The sequence below is a fragment of the Hesperophylax consimilis genome, chromosome 9 (assembly GCF_061612785.1).
Source record: "Hesperophylax consimilis isolate HC1 chromosome 9, BYU_Hcon_1.0, whole genome shotgun sequence".
Classification (NCBI taxonomy): domain Eukaryota; kingdom Metazoa; phylum Arthropoda; class Insecta; order Trichoptera; family Limnephilidae; genus Hesperophylax; species Hesperophylax consimilis.
Window position 1 is genome coordinate 20,645,791 of NC_142844.1, and position 26,381 is coordinate 20,672,171.

Sequence of the window (26,381 nt, forward strand, 5' to 3'; positions counted from 1 at the left end):
TTACAAGTGTCCCTGTCACTTGATCATTTGACATAGGAAATATTGACAATTATCACTTTTTTTGTATTCACATATACAAAAAACCATTGTATTTAACATATTCACTTGTTTAATTAATTAAACTATTAATTGATTAATCTAATTATTAAGATATTTGTTGTGTCTAAAAGAAAAACATTCATACCAATGTGTTTTGCGAGCAATCAATCAATTCATTAAAAATATCACTCAGTTTAAAATATATATATTATTCCAACGTTTAAGCTGCTCATTACAAGCTCAGTACGGGCTTGACATACTTTTATCTCTGCAGGCAAAAGAGAAACTAACAAATGAAATAGTTTACAAACTTAGCTGCTAGGGTACATATTATTATGTAATAATATTTTTAAAACACATTCACATATTATGAGTAAAAAAACAGCGTTTACATGAATAACAGAAAGTTTATTCAATCCCTTAAACTACATACATATTTACATACACAAGTTTATTTCTCAATCAGGTGAGAAGTGCTTTTGGAATAAGGTTTGTTTCTGATAATCAATATTATTATTTGTAATACTATTTTATACAGTCATCTTTAAACTTAATCTAATACAAGGAAGGAGTACAATTACTATGGATACCGACGAAGGGGTTTCAACATAGTTACGTTCTTAAAAATAATAAATATAAGGGTAACCTCAATACTTATTCCAGTCATAAGTGATAACTTATATACATGTATATCAAGTGACATCTTCACATGCCAAATGAAAGTTACAGTAAAGTTGCTCACAGTTTAGCTAGATTCTGCCAAAGGGATTAAAATATAACAATATTAAATGTGATGCTAATTAAAATTGTTTTTCTGAATTTTAATAACACGCAATTACAACATTGAACATTTAAGCAAAATTCCCTAACAAAATTAGAATGAAATTCTGAATTTACACACACACAAATAATTATCAATTCTTGTAAGTAACATAAAATAAGTAGGGTTATAAACTCATTGATGATACTCCAAATGACATGATTGAAAGGTATACGCACTCAACGATCTCGACGGCTGATTGCATAGATTAGTTAGTAATTTTGTTCTAAATGATAAACATTTTAGTATAAAATAAATTATTGTCGGAGAGGAATTCAGAGTGAAGTAACTGCGGTAATATTCATCACTCATGGCCGTTCCTCGTTTGGCGGGATCGCTTTGAATCCGGCATTTATTAATTCTTCCGTCAACCCGGTGCAGAAGGTACTCGGTTAAAGGCACTTTGAGATATCACACTCATGCAACGTTGATCTCTCCACTTCGAAGATTACTGTTGAAGAAATTCGAGCTTCCGTACTGGATCTGCAAAGAAGACAAAATATAACATTAAAGATCTGTTTCAATTTCCTTTAACAATGTCCAAAAATGCTGAAAAAAATGACAATTTTGGAGTGCAGAATGAAGACCTCAAAACATTAATTTGGGTATTAGCATTATTTTTAGTACAAGTTCTAGCAACCAATCGTGATAATTGGTATATGCAAATTGTATATATTATACACGTCATTCTTTAGAGGTTAAATAAAAATAAAACTTATAATAATAAGTGTCCAGATAAAAGTAATGGGTGACATTATGACCCAGGATTATATTTATTTCTGAAATATCTGCATTTATTGCAATAACTTTTGTCAGCCTCATAAGTGATATTTAATATATTTTTAACATGATTTAGCAAAAATGTTAAATGGTTGGTATAATTTTAGAACCCTTGGCATGCAGATAGCGCAATAACATAACATGACAAACCCAATTGAGCACTAGACTAATCTAATAGAGAAACTCTACTACTACTAGTTCAGCTGAATCCAAATTCCGTTATGTATTTAATATGAAAAAAACTATGCAATTATGAATGTATTTAAAATGACACCTAATTAACTACATTAAACTAATGTTAGGAATAACTGGTTTTGTAATAAAAACTTGGTAAAAGATAAAAATTATTATGTAAATTTAAAGCAATTGGAAGGGTTTTTTGTAGCACTGCAATAATTCAGTATGACCAGAATTTGTTTTCAGTTTTTCATGAGGATGAATACATCCACAGAAAAATCTCATTAACCTGGCACTTTCGAGGTCCAGCACCTAAGGACTAATACTTTGGTAAGCAATAGAAAGTTTATCCTAATTTGGATACAAAATTGTGGTAAGCCGATAAAACAGAACAGTGACAAAACAAAACACAATATATACAATAGGTTATGTTAGTTTAGGTGAGGTGTTTTTTTAAATTTAATTTTTCTTTACTTTTCGTATATTATGTTGTATTTTGTTCCTGTTCTACCCAATATTGTAGAAAAAACAAGTAGTATTAACCTGATCAAAATCTTCATCATCGCTGTCCTCCTCGCTGTCATCATAATAGTCCAGTTGTTCATCATCATCCTGCGGTCCGGCGGTGTATCCGGCGGCCAGCAGCTGTTCGCGGCCGAGCTGGAGAGCCGTGTGGCCGGCGTAGGTGCGCGCGCTCAGCATCACAAGCGGGCACTCCGATACCAGGTACCTCAGCAGGGCCACGTTGCCGCTGGACAGGGCCAGGTGAAGCGCCGTGCAGCCGCTCTTGTTCTCCTGGAGGACAAAATAAATTCATTAGCCAATTCGAATTGTAAACAATATTGAATTCTTTTTGTTCAAATTACAATGGTATCTCAGTTATCCACTACTATCAAGTCAAGGTTTAAGTGTGAGAAAATTATCGTCAATAAGGGATTATTTAGGTATACAATTGAAAAACATTGTGTTTTGGGAATACACTTAAACTTGACTGACCATTAGTAAATTATTTCAGTGACAAATATATATAAAGATAAATTCAAATGATAGTGGAATTTAATCCAGCCATTAAAGGTGATAAACCTAACCTAACCTAATTTTTTCATCACTTTTCATGACTTTATATCACTTTTCAAATGTGTGTTGAATTGCCACTGTCCTGAGTTGCCCGGTTACCGTTTTGCTATAATCCTTAAACTCGACTGATTTGTAGGTTACACATCATATTATCCTAAAATATAAGCACAAATACTGGTTGTATTTTCATTTTTATGTTGTACAGTTTTCAAAATATTCCCTTATTCTGGGAATTTCGATAATCCGGCACTATCAGGATTAGTGAGATTCTACTCAAAAAGCTTTACTTAATAACCAAGATAACTACATATCTAAAAACAATAACATGCACTAAGTAGATAAAGTTTATTTATAGTTGGATTAATCCATATTTTTGTGAACCATCAAATTTGAATGTGAATATTCAAGAGTTGTAGGTATGTAAAGTTACAAATATGGTAATAAAATTATTGTAATGATAAACTGTTGTAATCATTGTGTTTTATAATCATAAGGAATTACAGAATCATAAAAAAGAGATTTAAGTTTTTAATTATGTATTAATAAAAATATTTCAAAATATAGAAACTAATCGAAATTTGAAAATGTAAATGACTACTTACTGTGGCATTTATATTTGCTCCAAACCAAACGAGATGCCTCAAGACATCAATGTGACCCCCCATGGCCGCCAGGTGAACACAGGTTTCTCCTGAAACAACAGACAAACAGACATATTTAATACACAGTTGAAAAGTTGCACATTTCAAAACAAAAAAAATACAAAGTGGCCTTTTTAATTGCGAAACGAATAAATATAAAATTCCATAAAATAGTGTTTTTTCTGAAAATGTCATGAGCAACTTTTTACCTATACCTAAACTACACATTTTTATACCTATACTACACATGTACAAACTGGTGAAATATAAACAATCGATTTCCCGAAAATTAATAAATAAAAATATTGATAAAAAAAACTTCTTTAAATGAAATTTATGGTCCACACGTATCGTTATAAAATTTTCCCCGTCTTATTTTTAATTGCTTGGAAAAATCAATAATAAATAATGACTGGCTAAAGCCAAGTAAGATGATATGATTTACAGGAAATCCATTAGTGTTTACAGAATGTCGATCTTCTCTGAAGGAAAGCATGTTTCGAGGTAATAATAGTCATGGGTGATTCCGAAATAATGATTCAGGGATTCGGGTCGATTTGGGCAGATGGTTAGCGGAGGAACCCATCTACTCATCACTATATAGAACTCAACGGCCATTCAAAATCATACACATTTTTACCAGGAATTTCGTTAAATTTTATATGTTTTTTTTACCCCTTTAAAACGAGAACACGCCATGGTCAATTTGAAATGAATGTTAAAAAATGCCCGAGGGCGTAACATGAATGAACGGATTAGTACCTACCCAGTGAAAAGGTTAATATTATCGAGGAATACAAAGTTTAAATGTATATTACACAGATAGCTCCATACTTATTACATTTTCTACGCCTACTATGAAGCTAGCCGAGAATCCTTGAAAAATGAATTTTACTATAAAATAAGTAGGTACTATTTTAAAACACATATTCAGTGAGAAATAAAATCGCCGACATCTCAAATAAGAATATTACACGGGAAGTTGGATGTATTCGAGCCATTTATCATGTCAACGGCGGCAAGGTATGGCGGCCATAAGGCATTTTCAAATAATTATTACCGTTTAAAATATTCCATAATGGAAGTCAATTTGAGAACCGGTTTGCGAAACACTATAAACGTAATAGTCAGATATGATTTGAGATTTTCATGGTCAAAGTATTATAGTGATTTATTTTTGAGGTATTATGCCGTGTTACCTCCTTTAGCCAACGTTTCGTAAGTAATACAGTCAGTTTTAATTTCGTACATTTCCCGGTGCCTGCGGCTGTTTTGGTATATTATGAATTATATTGTGGTTTTAATTAGTGTTTTAAATAAATAACACTTCATTACACCGAATTTCATGTATCATAAAAATAATTATGTAGGTGTATCAATCACAACTGGTGGAAAAAAAACACATTGCCATTATTCTACAGTGGTGCATTTACGAAGAAGTCAGTGCCGTCAGTGGGTACATGGGTTCGAAGATGAAAATAAACTTGAAGTAATGTCAATAGATTGTATTTATATAAGTAGTTAATGTCCAAGTACCTACTATTTCAGTCTGGTAAATGAAAGTTTATAATACGAAAGGGTAAACATTCTACCCAGCAGATGAGGCGAAGCGGTCTGCTGAGCTATAGAAATATATACAGATACTCTTCAATTCCGTCGTACACCTCTTGGTCCCGAAAACACTTCGAGAAAGAAGGTGAGATACTCTTACTCCAGAAGACAGGTGGAAACTCGAATGGAAATTAGCTGACGTATGAAATGACCATCTCGTTTCTGACACCATTGAGAGACAGCCTGGGTTCTCAATGGAAGACTCGGTAAAGTTGATTTATCGCTAGAGACAGAACTACCTGGATAAAATGAGGATAACCAGGAATAGAAAAGGGGAAAAATATTGACAAAATGAATTGGTTGCCAAGAACATCCCACAGGAGTAAGAAGTTGAATGAGAAAGCATCTTCAGATAAAAAGCATTGAGAGAAAAAATAACGCCAGGAGCATAAAATATAACAATTACTAATAAAATGAATATAGACCATAGTCACAGGAAGGAGAGAGCTAATTAACCGAGTGCCAGGAGCGTCCAGGAAGTCCACAAAAGGCGTCAAAGTTGGGTCCGAGGCCCCCTTGGCTGCCCCTCCGCCACCCCCACCCCGGAGCATCACGCGCCCGTGAGTCAGGAGTCCGGATCGGGAGCAGGCTATTTCGGAGCGCGGATTCCTCGGCATTCCCTGCACTATTCCTGGACGGGGGCGGCGCTTGGCAACGCGACTACCGACTGCCAGGGTTTCCCACGGCGCGTCACACCAGCAGATAGCTCGCACCACAAAACACATCACACCACCACACGGCTCGCGGCTGCCGGCACAGAGCGCACAGCATCACGCTGACGGAGCCGTATTTTTAGATGAAAAAACAAACAGCCGTCCGGAATAGACCACGGAGCAAAACAATCCATACATTATAAAGACAAAGTAATTTTAGAATACGTGCGATTCTTTGTGCCGGGTTCAAATGTATATGGCAAATGGGCACAATTTGCTAAATCTGGCTAGATGCGAGATGAAAACATCCTCACTGCTTTAGTATGGAATCTGACAGTTGTGTATATACCTCATAAATAATCCGATTCTAATTGGATTAATTGTATAGCAACCATAGAATAATAGAGAATCTCTCCTTTTTACTCTGCGGAATCCCGGTCAGAACGCTTTTTCAACAAAGGCGAATAAAAGTCAGGAATTTCTCGGAGATATTGGTCTTGCCACTGAGGGCTCTGTTGTAACTTCTCATTCAGTTACATGCGTTGTTTTTGAGAAAGAGGGAGAGGTTACGACGGAGCGATACGTCTTTATGCATAAATGAATTTAAATCTCAAGGTTCAAAGTGATTACTTTATTGCTGTGTATCCCCAGAGTTCGTCATGATACATGTTCTTTATTATTGATAAGCGTGCGTACAAAATAATGATAGAATATACTGCAAAATAAACAAAAAAATAAGGGATTAAAGACACATCGGTTGTTTATCATCAGATCTAAAGATCATTGCATACAAACCATTTGATATTTACAATACGACCTTGGAGTCTAGGAAATGTAGAGATGAATGACTGTGATTGCTTCAACACTAATAGCTACGTAACGAGTAATGACGATCATTAGAGGCCTTATCGTGCTCTGATAGGGTCCGGCTGAGGTCAGAGAGCGAAAGCCGACAGCGTAACCTTTCGACCAAAAGATCACCAGTCAATCAAATGCAGTTTCTTTCAAAACTGTTTTCTGTTACTGGACTGTTATACAGACGCAAAATACAAACTAAAACAAAACATTTACATCGAAATGCTTGCGATCGCATCGTTCATGCGCTCGTCTTAACCTAACCCACCATAAGACATTTAAGGGATCCAATAGTGAAGCGAAACGATGTTGGGTTAGGTTAAGAGTGGCTTGCTCAATGCGATCATGACCATAACGATACAGCCACACAAAAAACTTGGACAAAAAAGTACTACGTATAAACAGGACAAAATTTCTGAGAGCCGATCCGCGAATTATAGGAAATGAACGAAGTAACCGTAAAGGGCACCAAATCCCGTAGCGGTTGCTTTGTTCTCTTTCCGTAAATCGTGACTCGGCTCGCGGAGATTTTGTCCTGTTTATACGCATCCTTAGAAAACAGAATCTGTCTACAATCAAATCACTCTAAAGAACGCATGAATTAAACTTGGTTCTAAATAGTTTGGAACACCCGCCAGCAGTCCCCCTTTACCCCGCGGTAATCCTGCGATACAGTAAACCACCACACAAGCAAGAATCTGTTGAAAATGATTCTAGGTACTGTATTGGGTGTAAGAAGCGTTGGACATTGAAAAATTTGAGCAGACGTTGCTCAGAGACTGCGGGCCCCCAAGAACAAAACAGGGTTGTCCCATATTTTAAAATGTCTATTTTGGGGCATCGTCGAAAAAATATGTTTGTAAGGATAATGCAGTAATCATTTTAGTGATACTTTTTTTAAAGTCTTACATGTTGACTGTATTGACTGTTGACGCACTTCAGCTGACGTAAATATGTGCACTAATCCTATCTGATTGATGGTTTGTTTTATCATCCATCATAAATTGTGATCTCCACCTTCTCAGGTCGTTTTTCACGCGTCAAATGTAAAACAAAAAGTTTTTAATAATCAATTAAACAATTTAAGGGCTAAAACCGCTGAAAGCACCGTTTTGACCGCTCATGCGTGCTCGTAATAGACGCACGTAACAGGAGAGAGGTTACAACGGATCTCTCATCTATTATAGGACTATAATAGTACATTAGGACAAGCGTGTTCTACGTTCCGAGCGATAGTAAAGAGGTCTGAAGTTGAAATAAGTATACCTACGTTTAGTCCAAGGCTCTTGCGCTCGGGTGTAAGTGTACGCAGACCCGGCAGAGCGGAAGTGATATGCGAACACTGTAATAATATGAGAACATAATATGTATTGCAAACCCTGGCAGCAAGTCTATTTGCGGTGTCCGTGTTGAAGCGGAATGCGCAGCGAGGCGGCCGCGACTGGGCGGTGGGGTTTTCCCAAATAATAATATAACGCCGCGGGCGAGGGGGAGGCAGGAGGGGGGGGAGACCACTGGCTGAGGAAGGGGGCGGGGGGAGGAAAATCTCAAGCGCGCCGCCGGACAAATGTAGCGGAAAATTCTACGTGCCAATGGGGGATAGTTTTGGAAAGGTTAACAGGACGAATACAATACAAGAGTCAAACAAAAAGTTTTATGATGATTTTTGTAAAGATGTCTGTTTTTTATACTCTTACTTAAAATCGTGGTGGATCAATTAAGCGGCGCCTAAGGTCGAAATAGTGAAAAAATTAGTACCACGCACGCGGCAAAGGTATATCATAAGACAGTCGGAGTAATTTATCTTCATCTACCTCCTTCTTGAGATTTTTTACCATCTGTCCTGTAGATGGACATGGGCACTGTAAGGCCTCTTTAAGGCGATGCCATACGTAGTAATGCAAAATCATGTGTTTTTGGTTTCAAAATTTGGTCGCCTAGAAATGTTTCAGATGCTTTAATTAAATACTGCGAGTAGAATACATCTTGGCCTTTGAAATAATCGAGTATTTTTTAGATAAGTTTTTTTATAAGCTCAGAAAAAATAATGTACAAGGCCTATGAAAACTGCTTTAAAGTTCAAAATCTCCTACTTACGAACCCATTTTTGGTTATGATTTTATTGTATAATGTGGCAAATTAAGTTATTTAAAAAATGATCGGAAAAAAATTAAACATTTATGCCTGAACATCCACAAAATAAAATAAAAGGCACTTTTTGGCCATGTTTTTTTTTTGCATAAATCAAAACAGGCGGATGGTGTTAAGCGGGAATTTAAACCTTATCGCCATCTACGTAAGGGTTGTTATTGATAGCGGCTCAATTTAAAATATTACACGACGTAGTGCATCGCCTTAAGCAAAACAAAGCTCAAAAGCCAAACTAAATAAAAGTCGTATACTATATTCGAAGAGGAAAAATTTACCCTAGTAATAAATCGATATACAAAATTTCATCAGAGAAAAATGATATGTCACATTATAAAGCGATTTTCACTGACTCTTATCTGACTAGAGAGTAAAATATTATCTTCGTTGCTTAGATGGGAAAAAATATTGGAAATACCAATGATAAAATAAGCTTTGATCATAAAGAACGTTAATCAGAATATTATAATTAATTATGTACTTAGTTGCATTATTAATGGATGAAACAGCGTAGATATTTTTAAGTTGGTATTTGTTTTGCAAGAGTATTGGTAGTTGGTACATTCAACCGACAAAGCGATTACTCGAGATCCAAATATAACGCTGGGAAGTCAGTGGGAATATATTTAGCCGCCCTCTTCTTGTTGCATTCTAAATGGGCAGACAAATAATAGCCCAAAGAAATACCAAATGGTAGAGAAGAAAGATCAAAACTTAAAGGTTCACCGGTCCATGAAACCAAGCAGGGAAAGAATTGGCTTTGATCAGGCAATGTATTCCGAGATTCATTTTCATAAATGCTCATTAGGGGAAAAAACAGCACATTTATTGTTGAAGGAATATTGGGTAGGTAAGTACGAGAAAACTGGGAAATACAAATTAATGATCGAAGCGGAGGTAAAATGGTTAGACAAATCAGTTTTCTAGGAAAAGATCACATTGACAACCGCAAGAGAAAGGGAAAAATCATTTGGAACTTTGAGAAATCGAGGAAACATCGATATATCTATTAATAACGTAATTATATTATTGTAATTAATATCTATAATATTTGGTTGTTTCAAAGTACGGACGTCAAGTATAAAGTTAGCTTAAGGCCCCGTAGTAAGCGTTCAAAGATGGTTTGAAAGGGAGATATGTAAATACGAATGTTAGAGGGAGCGCGCTAATATTAAAAAAACGATAATAATTGAGCGAAAATATTTAATAAAATACGACTCATTTGAAATAGAGCAAAAATCTCTCCACAGGTGTTTTAATTTCATTTTGAGATACACTGTGATTTTTTTCATGCCTATAACATATTAAATAACCGAAAAAAAGGTGTTTTTTTTAATTTTTTCGGAGTTTACTTTGCTATTTTTTTGAGGGAATTTCATATAATAAACGTTTCGGCATAAAAAATGTATCGATATTACCTTAAAAAAACTTTTGAAGTTCCTTCATTCCGTATTTATACAATTTCCAATTTGAAAGTCGATTCCAAAGAACTAAGTTCAAAGGAAGCCGAAAGAAATTTTCCGAGATTCTTGTGTTTGTGTCAAATAATACCAAATAGAAATACGTATTATTAAAATGCAAAAAGCATTTTCATGATTAATTATGAGTTCTTATCAATTTCCTCGCAAAACCGCCATTAGTGAATTCGTGGGGGATTAAGTAGAAATAATAATTATGGTGAATAATAATATATTAATTCGTTGTGTATCGAGTGTTTGATTCAAACTTCAAGTATAATATAATTTAATACACATTAAAGGGAATTAGATTTTTGAATATAATAATGATTTTTGATTGCCTTCTATAAAACTGTTTGCATACCGCATACCAACTAGCAAACAAACTAAGCACATAAATTAATGTCACCACATTTAAAACACATATAAGACATATTTGATTTTAATACTTGAAATGTAATAATATCACAGACATAGGAATTAATAGACGAGAAGATAATGGCGAGGGGTAAAATCAACTGTTGAAGAACGAAGGGAGTGAAGCTGACTGTGATTCGTCAATAAATCAATCTGACAGTAAATAGGCATCTCGCATTATAATATCACCATTTACTTCTTAAAAGTAAAATCTGCTTTTGAATGAATAGACATTTTTACATGGGAGCGCAAATTACTCGCCACGTTATGAACAAATTTGCGAAGTCCAAATTCGGCAAAAAAATTCGGTTCTCTTTTCAGAGTCGAATATTTCGTTTAAGTATTTAGTTAAGACACTTTTATAAATGTTCATAATTTACTTCCCAGCAACCAACCAGCTTTGTGTTTCGCGTCCAGACGTTTCTCGATGTGATAGTAACAACTGATTCATATTATACGATGTGAATATGCTTAAAATAAAGTAAAATAATGCTTTTATATGGAATGTAATACGACAATTGGGTTTATTCTCTTTTTCACATCTATTTTTACAAGTTTTCATAGTATAAGTCAACATTTTGCCGTGTTATTTCGTAAAATGAACCGATGATGCCTCGACCATAGTTCGCACAAGAATGATGACGTCACGTTTTCAAATTTCACTTGAGGCCATACGCGAGCACAGCCGGCTCCAATGGAACCGGTGTGGGGAGTGGGGATAATACGCTTTTAATCACTTAGGGCAGGTCTACTAATATTCATATGTCTATGAATAATATAAATAAAATATATTAAGTAGGTACTCGGGGAACAATTGGCGGATTTCCCCATGATAACGAACTAACAAGCCAATGGCATTGATTTGGAAATAAAGGTATTTTCCGAGGTTTTTGTAAATTACGAAGGTCTCTAAGGCATGCTTTAACGATAGTATCGCCACAAATCATATCAGTACACTTTGAAATAATTAATCGGGAAAAACCTACAGATAAGGGTTCTTGTTGTTGATGTATATTATTATTTTATGAATAGGCACATTATTGTGTAAATCATTGGAATCAGACTTTAGTTGGTCGATGGTGTAAATACCTACATGTTGAATTTAGTTACGATTGGTGACTTTTTCCTACTAGAAGGCAACAAGTGTGTTTTTCTGTCACAATTATTTTCATTTTTTCAATCTTGGCCCTCTGGAACAAAGCGATTTGTTAACCGCTACTGTTTACAATATAATTAAATTGCAAGTTTATAAAATACAAGTTATCCAATAAGATAATGTTATCAAATTGGGACTTATCAGCAGAACTAATTAGTTTTGTGCATACGGGCTCGCCCGGTATAAATACAATGGCACTTGCAATAATATTTCCATCATTCTCACAGCTCACATCTCAAGATTGATAACCTGATTAATTAAAACACTAGAATTTGTTGATTCGATAAGTGATTGACCCATCAGTAGCTACCTGATTTTTAATTACGACTTAAATTTATCGACGCCCTAATCTTAAAGTGGGTGATGCCCCCATCCTCCTTTGGGAGTGGGCGGGCGTTATGGGGCAATAGAAGCTGAGGACAATGTTGACACCTCATCATTCCACTTATTCATAACATTTGTATTATTGTAAACTGTCTTCATACAAAATTACGGTAATCTGTCTTCATACAAAAGATGCGTTAAACTAAATTTGTTTGCTAGTACCACGTAAATACATCATGTAAACATAATATGCCTACCAGTACTTCTAAAACTATTAATGCACTTGAAATCATAAGTATCTACTTGTAAAATTTATCATATCGGTTAACATAATCCAGGATTTATTACTTTTTATATTTAAATCATTGTCGGTACCTTGAGATAGGTATCTTATTGGTACATTTTATTGTTTTATTTCAATCTTTAAATTTTTATTTTTATTTTTACTTTTTCCTAATAAATTATGGTTTGTACTTTAATACTTTATATTTTAAACTATTCACTTTACAATTTACTTTTATACATTATAGTTTTTATACACTACTTATTACCTTACTTTTTACCTATTTTCTTAAATTTTACTAACATTTATACTGTTATTCTTCATGTTGTTGTACTATTATAAGTATGTCAATTATGTTAATGGCACGTGTTGTGCCGTATATGTGTAAATAAATAAAAATAAACAATTATTATCCTGACGTGCGACGGGCGCCTTCGACATCCGTGGCACACTTTTTTTTTTTTTTTTTTTTACAGTAATACCACACAAGAGTCCCAACTGCTCCCGTCTGGAGCCAGTGAGACTATGGCATCCCCAATTGGGGTATGTTGTGAGGCTGAGGGTATTGGGGAGGGGAGGGAGATGGGGAAGAGGAAGGTGGGGAAGTACCTGGCTATTCAGATCTGGTCACCAAACACGGCTAAAGCCATTTCAAGCAACGTTTCAATTCTGAATGGTGGTCTTACACCAGGGCGATACTGAGAGTATCTTCCACTCTGGAACGTGACGCAAATATACTATATATTATTTTAAATTAATTAATTGTGAAATAACACAAATTAATCATAATCAAATAAAATTTATTTGCGCACGCCGGGTTCGAACCCGCGACCTTCGGATCTGTAGTCAAAAGCGTATACCACTAGACCACGCCGGCCTGGCCGCGCCGGCCACTGGTTAGATTATACGTCTGTCAATTCTGGTTTTAATTAATAACATAATATGTCAATTTACACGACTGGTCTGATAACAACACTGGTTTTAAACGAAGTCGTAACTAAGCAATTATAAAAGATACAAAGAAAAACGGAAGAGGCTAAAAAACAAAGAGAAATTTGTAAATTACTGAGTACAAAAAAATACATAATCATTATTAGTAGATGATGTTGATCTTGACATCTACTAAAAATATTCTACATAATGATATCATTGGTTTGAATTAATATGCATTTATTATGACTGTTTAATCGGATAGATAGATAGTCTTCACTGCGAAGTGAATCGAATAATCGCCTTGAAAATAACAAGATTCAAGTCTTGCTTAAAAACAATTATTAGTTTAATTAGGGTCAATTTTTAGATTAATCAATATTGATTTGATAGCGAGAATGGACATCACTTCCTAAATTTATCAATATTTTTAACCTCTTCAAGAGAAATTCGAATGATGATCCCGCAATCAGCGCATGAGATAAACATCATTGGTTATGATTATGAGTAATTCTTCAGAATGGTACCTATTTGCTGGTCAGTGATGTATAATTGCCTAATAACACAATAAATTATTGATAATGACTGCACTTGTAAATATAAACCATGGGAACAAATTAATTTCCATTAGGAATTCACGTTTCAATTATTTAAAAAATAAAATGTGCAGACGTGTGATATGTAGTAGTAGCTATAAATAATAGCCTTTGATTTTAGATTGCTAATTAATATGATATTAGTGATAGTGACAAATGGCGCCCGCGGTCACTATCAATACATTTCACAGAAATTTCCATGTTATCTTTAAGTTTTAATTATTAATAATAATTTGTCAGATTATTCCCTCTCCCAACTTTTAATTATAAATATACTTTGTCCGCAAAACCGTTTTTCAGTGGTTTTTTTACATTAAATATTATATTGTGATTTTTAATTTATTTTTATTACATAATTTCAAGACAATACATTCATTTTGTCTGGAATAGCATAAGTAATAATTAAAACAAGAAGGAAGAAAGCTTGTCGAACACTGCGTGACGAAGAGTGAGGAGATGCAGAGAAGTGTTGAGAAATTATGGAATAAATAATAATATGGTCATTGGCTATGTAAAAAAAAATAAATGTATTTTTATACTAATGAAGAATATAATACATTTGTTTTGTATGTTAGTAAAGAAACATAAACAGTTTTCAAGTGGAGTAAATTACAGTACAGGATAAGGATTCCTAATCTTATTTGGATTAAACTGTTATTTATTTTTTAATATTTTCAAATTTAAAGAAAAAATCTTTCACATGTCATCGCTGGCCGATCAGCCTAATCACCTTCGCCCTATCTATCCAATACCTACTGATTTATTAAAAAAAATATAGGCGTAAGAAACACGTCAGCGGCCATCTACATATTTAACTACAAATAGGCTCAAAACCACTTATAAAATTGAGTCAGTTACTTATCTGGTCTCTTAAGGCCCCGTAGTAAGCGTTCAAAGATGGTTTGAAAGGGAGATATATGTAAATACGGATGTTAGAGGTTAGAGCGCTAATATTAAAAAAACGACTAAGCGAAAATGGTGAAAATATTTAATAAAACACGAATCGTCTGAAATAGAGCAAAAATCTCTTGACAAATGCTTTAATTGCATTTAAAGATTTACTGAGATATTTTCATGCCTATAACATATTAAATAACAGAACAAAACGTGTTTTAAAAAAGATTCGGAGCGTACTTGGCCATTTTTTTATCAAGGGAATTTTATATAATTAGCGTTTCGTCATAACAAATGTGTAGGTATTATGTTAACGAATAACTTCTTTTTTTGGAACAGAATTAACGAGAAACTTGTTATAAATCGATAGAAATTGGGAATGCGGTCTCTTAATACCTAGTATTTATTATAGTGTCTAGTGCAATATAGTAAGTGCAGTAGAGTAACTGAAGTGCAATTAACAGCCAGTTATTGACTCTGGGATGCTTCCGGTGCGGAGTAGGCCAATCTTGTTTTTGAGAAGATAATAACTTTTCCAAGAAGAAGAGATGCGTACGCATTATAGTTTTCAGTCACCAGGTCATCAAAATTAATTGATATAATGACTCGTTTTGGGGGAATTTCCACGAGCAACAAATATTCTGTGTAACAAGTTCATTGATACCCGAGTATTAATAATTCGTCCAATTGGAGAGGAACGAAGGTGGCAGATCGTTTTCGGAGGCCCGAAAAAGCAAGGTGAAACCGAGCGTCCGGATAACCCACCTGTAGTAGTCGGACCGGCTTATATGGTGACATCATTATAAAAATATTTACTTCCAAAACCAGATATTGCGAACGGATGTCCTTAGAATCGAATTCGCAATAAATGCCTGCTTCAGATTTGCCAAAATGGTTCGATATTATGGTGTTAGCTATAATAAAACTGATTTTTTTCCCGATTGGTCCATATCGAAAGGAACATGTATTTTGTATTGCAAGGCATTCTAGTGGTAAATAGAGAAAACCTGAATCCACAACTGCAGCAAGATAAGGTTACTTTTCCGCAGTTGGGAATATAAAAACCGACCACTACATACAAGTAGGTACTGACAATCTGAAATAATTGCGTGCACGATCGCGTGATTGTAGTGTTAAAAGATCCTCAAGTAGGTACCTGTAATTAAACAAATTTGCTCTTTACAGCCATACCAAAATAATTAAATAGATAGCGCACCAATCAGGTTAACTACGTATCGTGGTCTTTTTCAATTGGGTGCCGTCGATAGAATTTCGCTTATTTATGGTTTTGCGGTTCATAAACTAAACACAAGGCAGGTAGGTACTTTGCTCAGAAACGCCTTCAACCATATCACGGGAAGTAAATATTGACGTGTTTCAATCATTTTACCGGTTGACATAAATTCTATTATCGTACGACTGGGTTAAATTACACTTTTTTCTGTCGTTTTGAACTTTTTGTTTGTAATGTTTTATATATAAAAAAATAATAATAATACAGAAATAAACCTGCATCATTAAAATATTTTTTAGACTTCAGTAAAATAATTTAAAAATAATGATAATAAAAGTGGCGTAAAGTGGTGTTCCTTTACTTCACCTACTTCGTTGGGGAATTTTAATTAGTTTTGTGCGAACTGCGTAGTTTAAATCAACAGAATAAATATTAAACCATTATACAAAAATTCAAGAAATAAAATATGATTTTTAATAAAAACATGCATTGTTATATTTTTTAGGTTGCAAGATGTTGCAATTGGTCAGATCCGAAAGGATTATAGGGTACAACTTTTTACAACACAACCTGACAACTCACTTCAAAACGAGCTATTTCTCTCAAATCACACACAAACCAATTTAAGCCTATATGGTCAATTCGCTATAAGCTAACAGAGATTTAATGTTGATATTCTTTATTCATTGACTAACAGATGGCGTTCTATAATGGCGTAAAGTAACCCCGTCCTACGGTAAATGCAAATTTTAGAGAAACAATGTTTGAATATCATAACATTATTACTATTAAAAACGCTTTTCAAATTTAATGTTGACAAGAGATAATTTTTAATTGAACGTACCCATCAGTGTGCATGGATACAAAAAACCCGCGCGGCCACAGGGTATGTAGGAAAACATGTTATCATCAGGAAAATAAATAATAAGCAGTGTGACTAATTGGAGGGCTGGTTTTCCCGGGCGATATGGCGCAGTTAGCAATGCATCGATCAGTACAATACTTTCATTTGCACGTCGTATGGCAAAAAAACAGTGCGTTCGTGGATACCGCGCTTATTCAAAATAATACTTTATTTCAAATGTACAGGTGGCCTTAGGCTTAGGGGAGTATAGGAAAATAAGACAAGACATTCCGTCTGTGGGTTTGATTTTTTTACTAAGCTACAGCTTTATTGAATGATGAAATTTTGCATACTTGACCTTCAAAAGAAGAGGAATGTCACTGTCTATACTAGAGTTCATTAAAGCACCCCATCGCCTTTTTCCATCCCTTAAAGTAAAATGTTGATCTTTCTTGATGAAATTTTGCAGACTTGACGATCAAAGAGGAAAATTACTGTCAACCTTACTGATTTCGAAAAAATACCCCTAATCCTCCTAAATGAAGACTCTTCAATATGCGTAAAGCCAGGGTAACGCCTGGTACTTCAGCCAGTAATCAATAAAAGTAGACAATGCTCTGTGCGTGCATTTACAATACACATGTAACATAAAGTACCTGCATATTCATAAGAAACACAAAGGACTCTCTCGCTGCAGCATCTGGTCCAGTTTCTTCACCACCTAGGATTCTTGCTGCAGAGTCTCCATCTTCTATCTTCGTCGAACGTCACGGCGGTGATGCCAAGGTCTGGTATCTATGTGAGATATTGTGTCAGCGCTTTATTAGCAGCAGACACATACCTGGACGGATGACGAACCTCGTGCTGGCACTGTTGGTGGAATCTCTCGCTGCAGCAACTGGTCCAGTTTCTTTACCACCTAGGATTCTTGATGCAGAGTCACCTGTTCCTGTCCTTCATTTTACTTAACTTAACTTCACTTTATTTTTGTAATATTTATATTTTTTGTAATACATGCATCAACTGTAAAGCGAGGTGATATCTCAAAAAAGCGGCGCTATACAAATTGTCCAATATTATTATTACATATTATAATGGGCAATGAATAGTATTTAAATGCCCCCCTGCATCCTTCGAGGCCACTGTGAAAAATGTCAACAATCTTAGACATATTATTTATCTCAATAATCATAGTAAAAAATAATTCAATGTAATAATTACATGAAATTTCACTAAATGTATGAATAGCGTGATCTTTCTTTCTAACGTCCATATTGCATGGAATTGGATACGCGTCAGGACACGTAATCCTTAGCTAATATAGTAGGTAATAGCAAAGAGTATGCATAATAATAACTGTACTTTGATCCTTTAATCAGTATAGCAACACTGAATCAGATCATCCGTCAAATGCGTACGCAATTCTAAAATCCTAGCGATAATGAATCAAATAGGAAATCCCCAACAGTAAAGAATTTATTATTTTCGAAGCGATAGCAGATCGGTATATCGCTTTATAGGTGACAAACAAAAACGAAAAATAGTAAATTTGATGCGTTCATTTTCTTGGACAGCGTGGGTATTAAAATAGCATGGCAAGAATTGAGCAATTGGGAATAAGTCATTTTCATCCAGCAGTTAATACAGATTACTGAATTTATTTTGACATAACAGAATAGATTATTAAGCTGATAAAAACGAGCAAAAACGCGGACGTGAGAAAAAGTTGCCATGCCAGGCATTAGTGGAGTTTAACTGAAACATTAAAATGAATGGCCACGTAAAATGATAATTATAAAACCGTTTTATCCCACATATTTGAGGATAAATAAATAATGTTGTATCGTTTCTCAGAAATTGACAGTTCCCTCGAACGAACAAAATACCCAAAAATGTGCAATAATGAATAAAGGAGAATTATGATGGGGAAATTATTTGCGGTCTCGTTAAAAACAAAGAATAAAACAACATTTATTTATTAGAATGCGAAGAAATCCAACCTTATGATTAAAACACGCAGGTAAATCTACTTTGCAATTTGAACAAAAGTTAAAATAAGCATGAAATACGTGGCATCATTTTGAAAAATATTAGTTTAGATTTTACATAACCGTCATGAGACCTTCCAAGGCATACGTCAGAAATTATTGTGAACACAATAATTATCAAGACAGGCTTTTTTAATCAAGTGATAACACTCACAATTACGGTATTTTGGGATTTTCCAGGACAAGTTCAGCGTTTTCTAAACAGCGTAAACATTATTATAGACAGTCGCAATATAATAGCGATATTACGCAGATAAGTACAGAAAATAAAGTGTCAAGTTGTTTGCTGACAGACTCGTATCATAATATCAATTAATAATTATTTTACACACGACTCTATACACTTATATTATTGAAGGAATCATATATTCGGATTTAATAAATTACAAAGAAGTGTACATTGTATCCTCCACGCAAAAATCTGTGAAGACATTTTGTAATTCTATATTGTGTTCACCAAATTCTCAATGAAACTAAAATGTAATTCACACGTAGGCTTTTAATAATTTTAATTCATATATTATTCATTACAATCGAGAGTTATAAACCAAACACACTAACATATTAATTAAAATAATATTAATTGAATCGCAAAGTTTGGTGATGTGTGGTTTATATAAGTAGAATCACGTATCTTTATTGATTGTGCAAAGTAAAATTTCTATTTGTGTATTGGCAGAGAGAAACTGCCAAAGTCAGGAAATTCCCAGCGTCGTCGTAACCGTTTAAAACACTACATGGTTATAATACGTCGTGGTTAATTAAACAAGACTTTGGCTTTTTGAGAAACGGTAAAAATTATACAATTGGATTAGAAATCGAAGAAAATACTATCCCAACATTATATTTTAATTGTTTAGTTTCTAATGAATGGGTGATTCTAGGTGTGGAGGGGCTATTCCGATTGGCTGAAAATAGAGAAGTTTAACAGGATGGTCGCCAACAATAAAAACAACCCCGAAGATGAAAGGTGCCTATTTAGTAGCGTTGTTGGAATATATGGAGTTAGAATAGAGCTTTTTACTATGCGTTTGTGCAACTTACACCACTTCCCAGTGCGACAAAATGTCACTGTGCATAACAACATAATAATCACAATGATTACGTACCTATGTCGTTGCGATTTTTACATCTATATATACGAAAGTATAAACCGGTGTAGAATGACGATATTAATTTAATTTTATGAATTTAATGTCATGTAAAAAGTAAGTCCTACAATGATATCAATTTATTGTCCTAAAACGGAAAACCTTCCCAGTTATAAATGCATTATGCTGTAATTGTATTTTTTAGTATCTAATAAATATATTATAATTATCAACTTTAGTGAAATAACTGCTAACGCACATTAAACACTTATCTGTTAAACCTACACTGCAAACATCAAAAGGTGTGAATCAAGATACATTCTCGTACTACTTACACAGAATAATGAATATGGTCAATTAATTCCTTTATTTTCTTGGAAACAATTTGCTTGACTGCAGCGAAACCGAGTGAATCAGATGTACATAAAATCTTGATCTCTGAGAACATCCTGAATCGAAGTATTGAGCTAGGATTAATTGTTGTTTACTAATAGCAGTGATTAAGTATTACTCATAATCACTTCAGTTCCTACGTCTTTACAATACCTCTCTATTCTGAACCTTCGAGATCAACAAATCGATAACAAAATATGAATACCCGCTTTTCCACAAAACGTCATCTCTCATAATTAGTGTAAACAATTCACACCCTCAAGTCGCATAATTAATACAATACACGCATTCATACAAGTCTGTAAGAATCCACATATTCGTTTGACCGTTAAAACTTTCACGGTTTTCCCGATTATTTTTTAAGGTCCGCGTGAGATTTATAACATAAAAGAGACATAATCCAGTTGCCGGTTCCGAGAAACCGCAGACCCTGACAGTGACATGGTCTAACCTTTCATCGACCATTTGTTATGACACAGAGAAACGGGATACGACGTCATTGAGGTGATGGTGATGCAGACCAGAAGAAATGTTCATACATGGAAGCGAAAAAAAATGGTATCAGTTTCAAGGTAAATGTGTTATTGAGTGTTTAACGGTCGATTGCGAAATGAGTACGAGATCAGATCAACACGAAAACAGAACAAAAAGTATTTATTTAGATGTTATACGGAAAACGTAACTGGCATCAAGTATTGTGAAACTTGAGGAAATGTGGTTGTGATTGTTTCAAAGGAAAGTAGTGTTGTACGTATTTGAATAAAAAGCATTTATTTAGATGTTATACCGAAAACGTAACTGGTATCAAGCGTTGTGAAAGTATTGAGGAAATGTGGTTATGATTGTTTCAAAGGAAAGTAGTGTTGTAAGCATTTGAATATATCGGGTTTGTCAAGAGTAATCTTATAAATCTTCTCTTCGGAAGTTTTGCCGTAGTCACGAAGTTATTTTCGCAGCTGATTGCAGATCTTTAGAATGTGGCAGTTATTGAAGTATCGGTAAGCTACTGATGATGTCATGATGCTGAAGATTTGACTGGATTCGAGCTCACCCGTTTGTGACTCGCGAACTAAAAAAGCTGTCTCGTTATAAGAATAAAACAAATAATAAGAGGTGCCTTGGATATATTATAGCATACAATTATTTACACTGACGTTATATAGTAAATGCGCCAATTACTTTTCAAATTTTCTAGGTTAATACAATCGAACGATGGTATAATTAATATAGAGAAGCCTCGTTGGGATGCAAAATAGTGAGGGTGAGCATATGTGGTCGTTTACGATGTAGGTAAAGAGAACGCGGAGAAATATATAGCTTCCTTTATTTAATATAGGAAAAAAGAAGTTGAAAATTTGTGGCTACCCTTGTTTATAACACATTCAAACAAATTATTTGAAATTTAATAAGCGTTTCTTTTTTTAAATAGATTAGGGCCACGTGATGTGTGACTGACGAAACCTTGTAAATTGAAATGTAGTAATACTATAGCGTGCGGTTTAGGTAATAGATTACTAACTCATGTAGGAATTAAACATTATGTTCGAAAACTTACTTTTATACCAACAGGATTTTTATACAATATTTCTTGATTAATCATTGAATGAATATTATTTAAAGAAATTATTATTTTCAAAGCTATTATATGTATATATATTTATTTATTATATCACATATATTTTCAAATTATTTGCTCGTAAATTGATCATCGCATATTATAACATAATCTGTGATTTAAAAAACCATTGCCAGGAAAAACATGTCAGGGAAATCGATATAATTTATGTATATAATATTCCAATAACATGTCTTGTAGGTATATTGAAAATTTTCTTACACATATCATTTTTTTATTATACTGGTGACCACAACAATGATTGTTATTGTAGTAGCGATGAAAAACATTGACACTACGAAGACATTTTACAAAGAAAATATGAGGGGGGTAAATAGTAGAAGAATTAATTTGAATTACTACAAAATAATGTATTTAACTCCTCGGGCTAATTTTTTCGGCTTTTGCGAACAAACAGCTATTACCCATAGAGTCTATTGGTTCGCTTTTCGGAACAGTTCATATAAGCTCATATAAATAGTTGTCTCCCTTACTGTCATGGTTAGACATATGATATAAACAGTGTTAGAAAGAGAACACCACGCTTTGTTTTAAAATCTAGAAGTTAACCACAGAAGAATTAAAATGTACACCTCTATGAAACATAAGGTTCCGACCGTACTTGAAAATATTGACTTTATTTTTATATGAAACGATAAAAAAAGTGAGGTGGCCTTAATGTTGATAGTACATTTGCCTAGTAAAATATATGTTTTATTTTTATTTATCAGTAATTCCAGTTAGTGTTTAGACGAAAAAACGCAAAGTAAAACTTTTTTATGTTTGATTTTAAAATTTTATATTTTGTTTATTTCTATAATAATAAAATTTGAAAACGTCACATTTCAAAAGGAGTTTTTAGTTTTCGTATACGTTTAGAAATTCCCATTTGCTTGGATTTCATTGAGAAGCGTATAGAAGGCTATATCAATGTCGGTTAAAAGTAAGAATTTACTGTTAAAATGTCATTATGGAGTTCCGTTTCCGATTATTACGCATTATGGAGATTTAAAAAAAAAAAAAAAAAACAAGGCGGAGATGTCGGTGCCAACCGGCCTTAACGTTTTCCAAAGTGACTCCTCAGAAAGACTGGCAGCCGAAAACCCCAGTGAAGGAATAATGAGCACCTTCGAGGAAAACCGGCTAATCAAGCGGCGACCTCACAGAATTCCCGGTTGTTCGACCGACATTCCAATCGGCACAATAGAAGCCGATCGGAGAGTGACCACAACCCTATACTTTTCAGTGAAGTGTTCTCAGAGAGATTGCCCGGAATGCAGCTGAATGAAGTCCGGGATTTCAGATGATCAATCATGTGAATTGAACGGAATGTTGCCAGTATATTCAAATACTTCATAAGTAACTTATTATATTTATATGTAAGTACCTACTTTGATGACAATTTTTAAGGATCATTAAACATAGTAATTAATCACTAAATCAAAAAGAGACTTGCCTTAAGCTATTATTTACACGCATACCTACTCGTATCGAAAAACATGTCCTGCTTGGTAGTTATATTGTTTGTTTTTGTTTTTAATGATTTTTGCAACCAAAATCTAGATTTAATTTCTAGGGATAGCCCATTGCTTTGGATAATTGAAAATTTACTATCCATCCGCAGTTAAACATTTTTTTTTCAGGAAAGAAAGTACTACGATTACTATTACGATTCGTTATATTACGATTAAACATACAATTAGCAACAAGCGAATGTTTAATAATCACACCATTTTAGCTTTTGAATGGTCGATGCCAGACATAGAAACCATAAAACGTTTAAAGATTTTAGATAATGTATATCATATAATTTATGTTTTCCTTGGAAACAGGGAAAACCTGGCGGGATTTAGTACATTTTAAAATACATTTTTTTTAACGAATTTTCATAAATGCACAAAATAATATCAATAAAACAATGCAGAAAAAAGCTATTTGAAAAATGACAGAATACAGAAAAACAGGTCATTTGTAGAATGATATGATAGTGTAGTTACAAGTAATATCAGAGGAAGCAGAGAAAGAGAGAGAGGCTCGGTAGCTTTCCATTCGATAAACTTTTCTCGATTAAGAGCCACTATCCATACTATCGCCAAGCCAGTTATAATCAACAGACCATGTATTATTAAAACTCAGTAAACACCTAAATATTAATAAAACATAAGAGAAATGATGCAACCATAAGAAAATGACGCAAGTATGAAGGACGTTCAAGTACTTTGATATTATTGATGATGTCATTTACGTCCATCGGGTTCAATCTACGTCACCATTGCACGTTTTGTTCACACGGAATACAGCTTGTTAACTAAAAAATCACTATAAGATTACGTTATTCAGATGTGATTTAAAATGTATTTAAACATAGAATACAGCAACCCTTCGCTTTCAATTTACATTTTCATAATATGAACAGACCTTCCATTGAATTGAATATAGAGAAAGAGCGGAGATAAAATGATATAACTATCTACCATTATCAAAATCTATGGGGTGTGGTACGGCTACTCTTTATCCATCGTTCTTACCCATAGAAGGCATGGAAGTAAGAACCTATTCTTACCCGACCGACCGACCAACGTCACGTTGTTTGAATTTTCATTGAATTTTCCCACACCGTGTTTTCTGGATACGTAACGACAATGCATGTGTTTATACACACGCACACGTCATAAGATCAACACGCGTACAATGTTGATTACTACTAGTTTTGAATTACGCGCTATGAATTTGAATGAAGTAAGTACGCCATAAAGAGAGATTTATGTGAATCAGAAATTCATAAAATCGAGCAGGAGCAGTGATACGAAGGCAGTCGCTATTCTCCAGGATAAAATTTAGTAAAAATTTAAAAGAATTTTGAAAACATTCCGTACCTAAAAATGGACGATATCGAACCACTTACAAAATACATGTCTTCAAATCACGACAAAATATAGTTTGAAATAAGAATTAATTTGAAAGTACAAAATGTTATTTAATGTCACGTTTTTATTTAAACAAAAACAATATATTTGTTTAAAATATGGAAATACTCGTAAGATTAATAATTGGCATTGTAACGTCATTTGCAATTCATTGTTTTTAATTCAGTAAACATATAATTTTATCAACCTCGTTTATATTTGCAAAAGAGATAACGTATTAGCGAAGGGGTCATCTACGCCAAGAGTTTATTGCAAAATAAGAGGTCAAAAGCGAGTCTTTGAATACAATTTGATGCTGTAGATTTCCAGTGTAAAAAACTCTTTGTAAATTCTCGATAGTGAATTTTCCACGCAACTGCAAAACAAGAATGGTCAACTATAGGGTCGTCTTGTTTGATTTGCTGGTCGACCGCTGTTTTTGTTAGGTGACTAAAAATAATAATTAATCTTACATTAATTTTATTTTCATCACGTACAATATAACTTTGGTTTTGATACTTTGATGGTATGAAAGATATTATTTTTGACACAACCACACACTCTCAACCGAAATTTTCAACGTAAATTCAATGTGCAAGCGTTGAGAACAGAATACTAATCTAAAAACAGATGGCAATTCTCTAATTTAGCGGACATTTTCACACGTACATATTTGATTAGCATTTAGTAAAACAGAAATGGAGATAAACTAGATTTATCCAGATACGAGGTCGTTCTAGGTTATTCAATGGTGGGTGATGAATAGGGACCAGTTCCTGAATAGAAGCGAAATCAAATCGTGATTTCACTAACTTGATATCAGTGGAGGGTGCTCACGCTGCCCACCACCTGCTCGAACCTTTTTAAGGACCAGGGTATCGATTCTCCAATCCAGGCCGCTCCCAATTGTCGTCTACAATACATAAATTGGTCGACATTCTTATTCTTGAATGAACAACGAATGGTTTGACCCACTCGTTGTTCGAGTGGAATGACTTCGTCGAAAATCGAGGCCCAGATGGGACCCTATTCGGCTCTCAAGTCAATACCACTTAAAAACCAATCTAATGTTAAATGAAAGATTCTAAAATCTGCCGACTGTCTCTAAACGGCATAATACAAATTTATACGTACCAAAAACGTTTACGTGTTCTTGATAACAGATAACCAGTGACGAATGAACCTTTTCGTACCAAGTAGATGCCTAATGAATACTTTGCACTCGACGTGACTTGCAAAAGAGATACTACACAACCAAGAACAATCCAAGCAACAACTGCGCGATATTAGTGAAAAGAGTAACACTCGGGCCTTCGTCTTGGGTACCCAAGTCTCACCGAATGTCGAGTGAGAGTGTAGAGCAAGCACAAGATATTATATTTTGTTGGTTTT

The 26,381-nt window shown here is 34.2% G+C and overlaps 1 protein-coding gene across 1 annotated transcript in view; it reads right to left on the reverse strand.

Moving 5' to 3' along the window:
* Positions 1 to 426: 426 nt before the first annotated feature.
* The window catches only part of cact (NF-kappa-B inhibitor cactus), a 50,265-nt gene continuing 24,310 nt past the window's right edge, over positions 427 to 26,381 (reverse strand). Inside the window, exons 4-6 of the mRNA XM_089635762.1 lie at positions 3,496 to 3,584; positions 2,360 to 2,611; positions 427 to 1,342 (exon numbers count right to left, since the gene is read on the reverse strand). Of these exons, the coding sequence (XP_089491888.1) occupies positions 1,277 to 1,342; positions 2,360 to 2,611; positions 3,496 to 3,584 (407 nt within the window). The 3' untranslated portion in view covers positions 427 to 1,276. The remainder of the gene's footprint in view (positions 1,343 to 2,359; positions 2,612 to 3,495; positions 3,585 to 26,381) is intronic.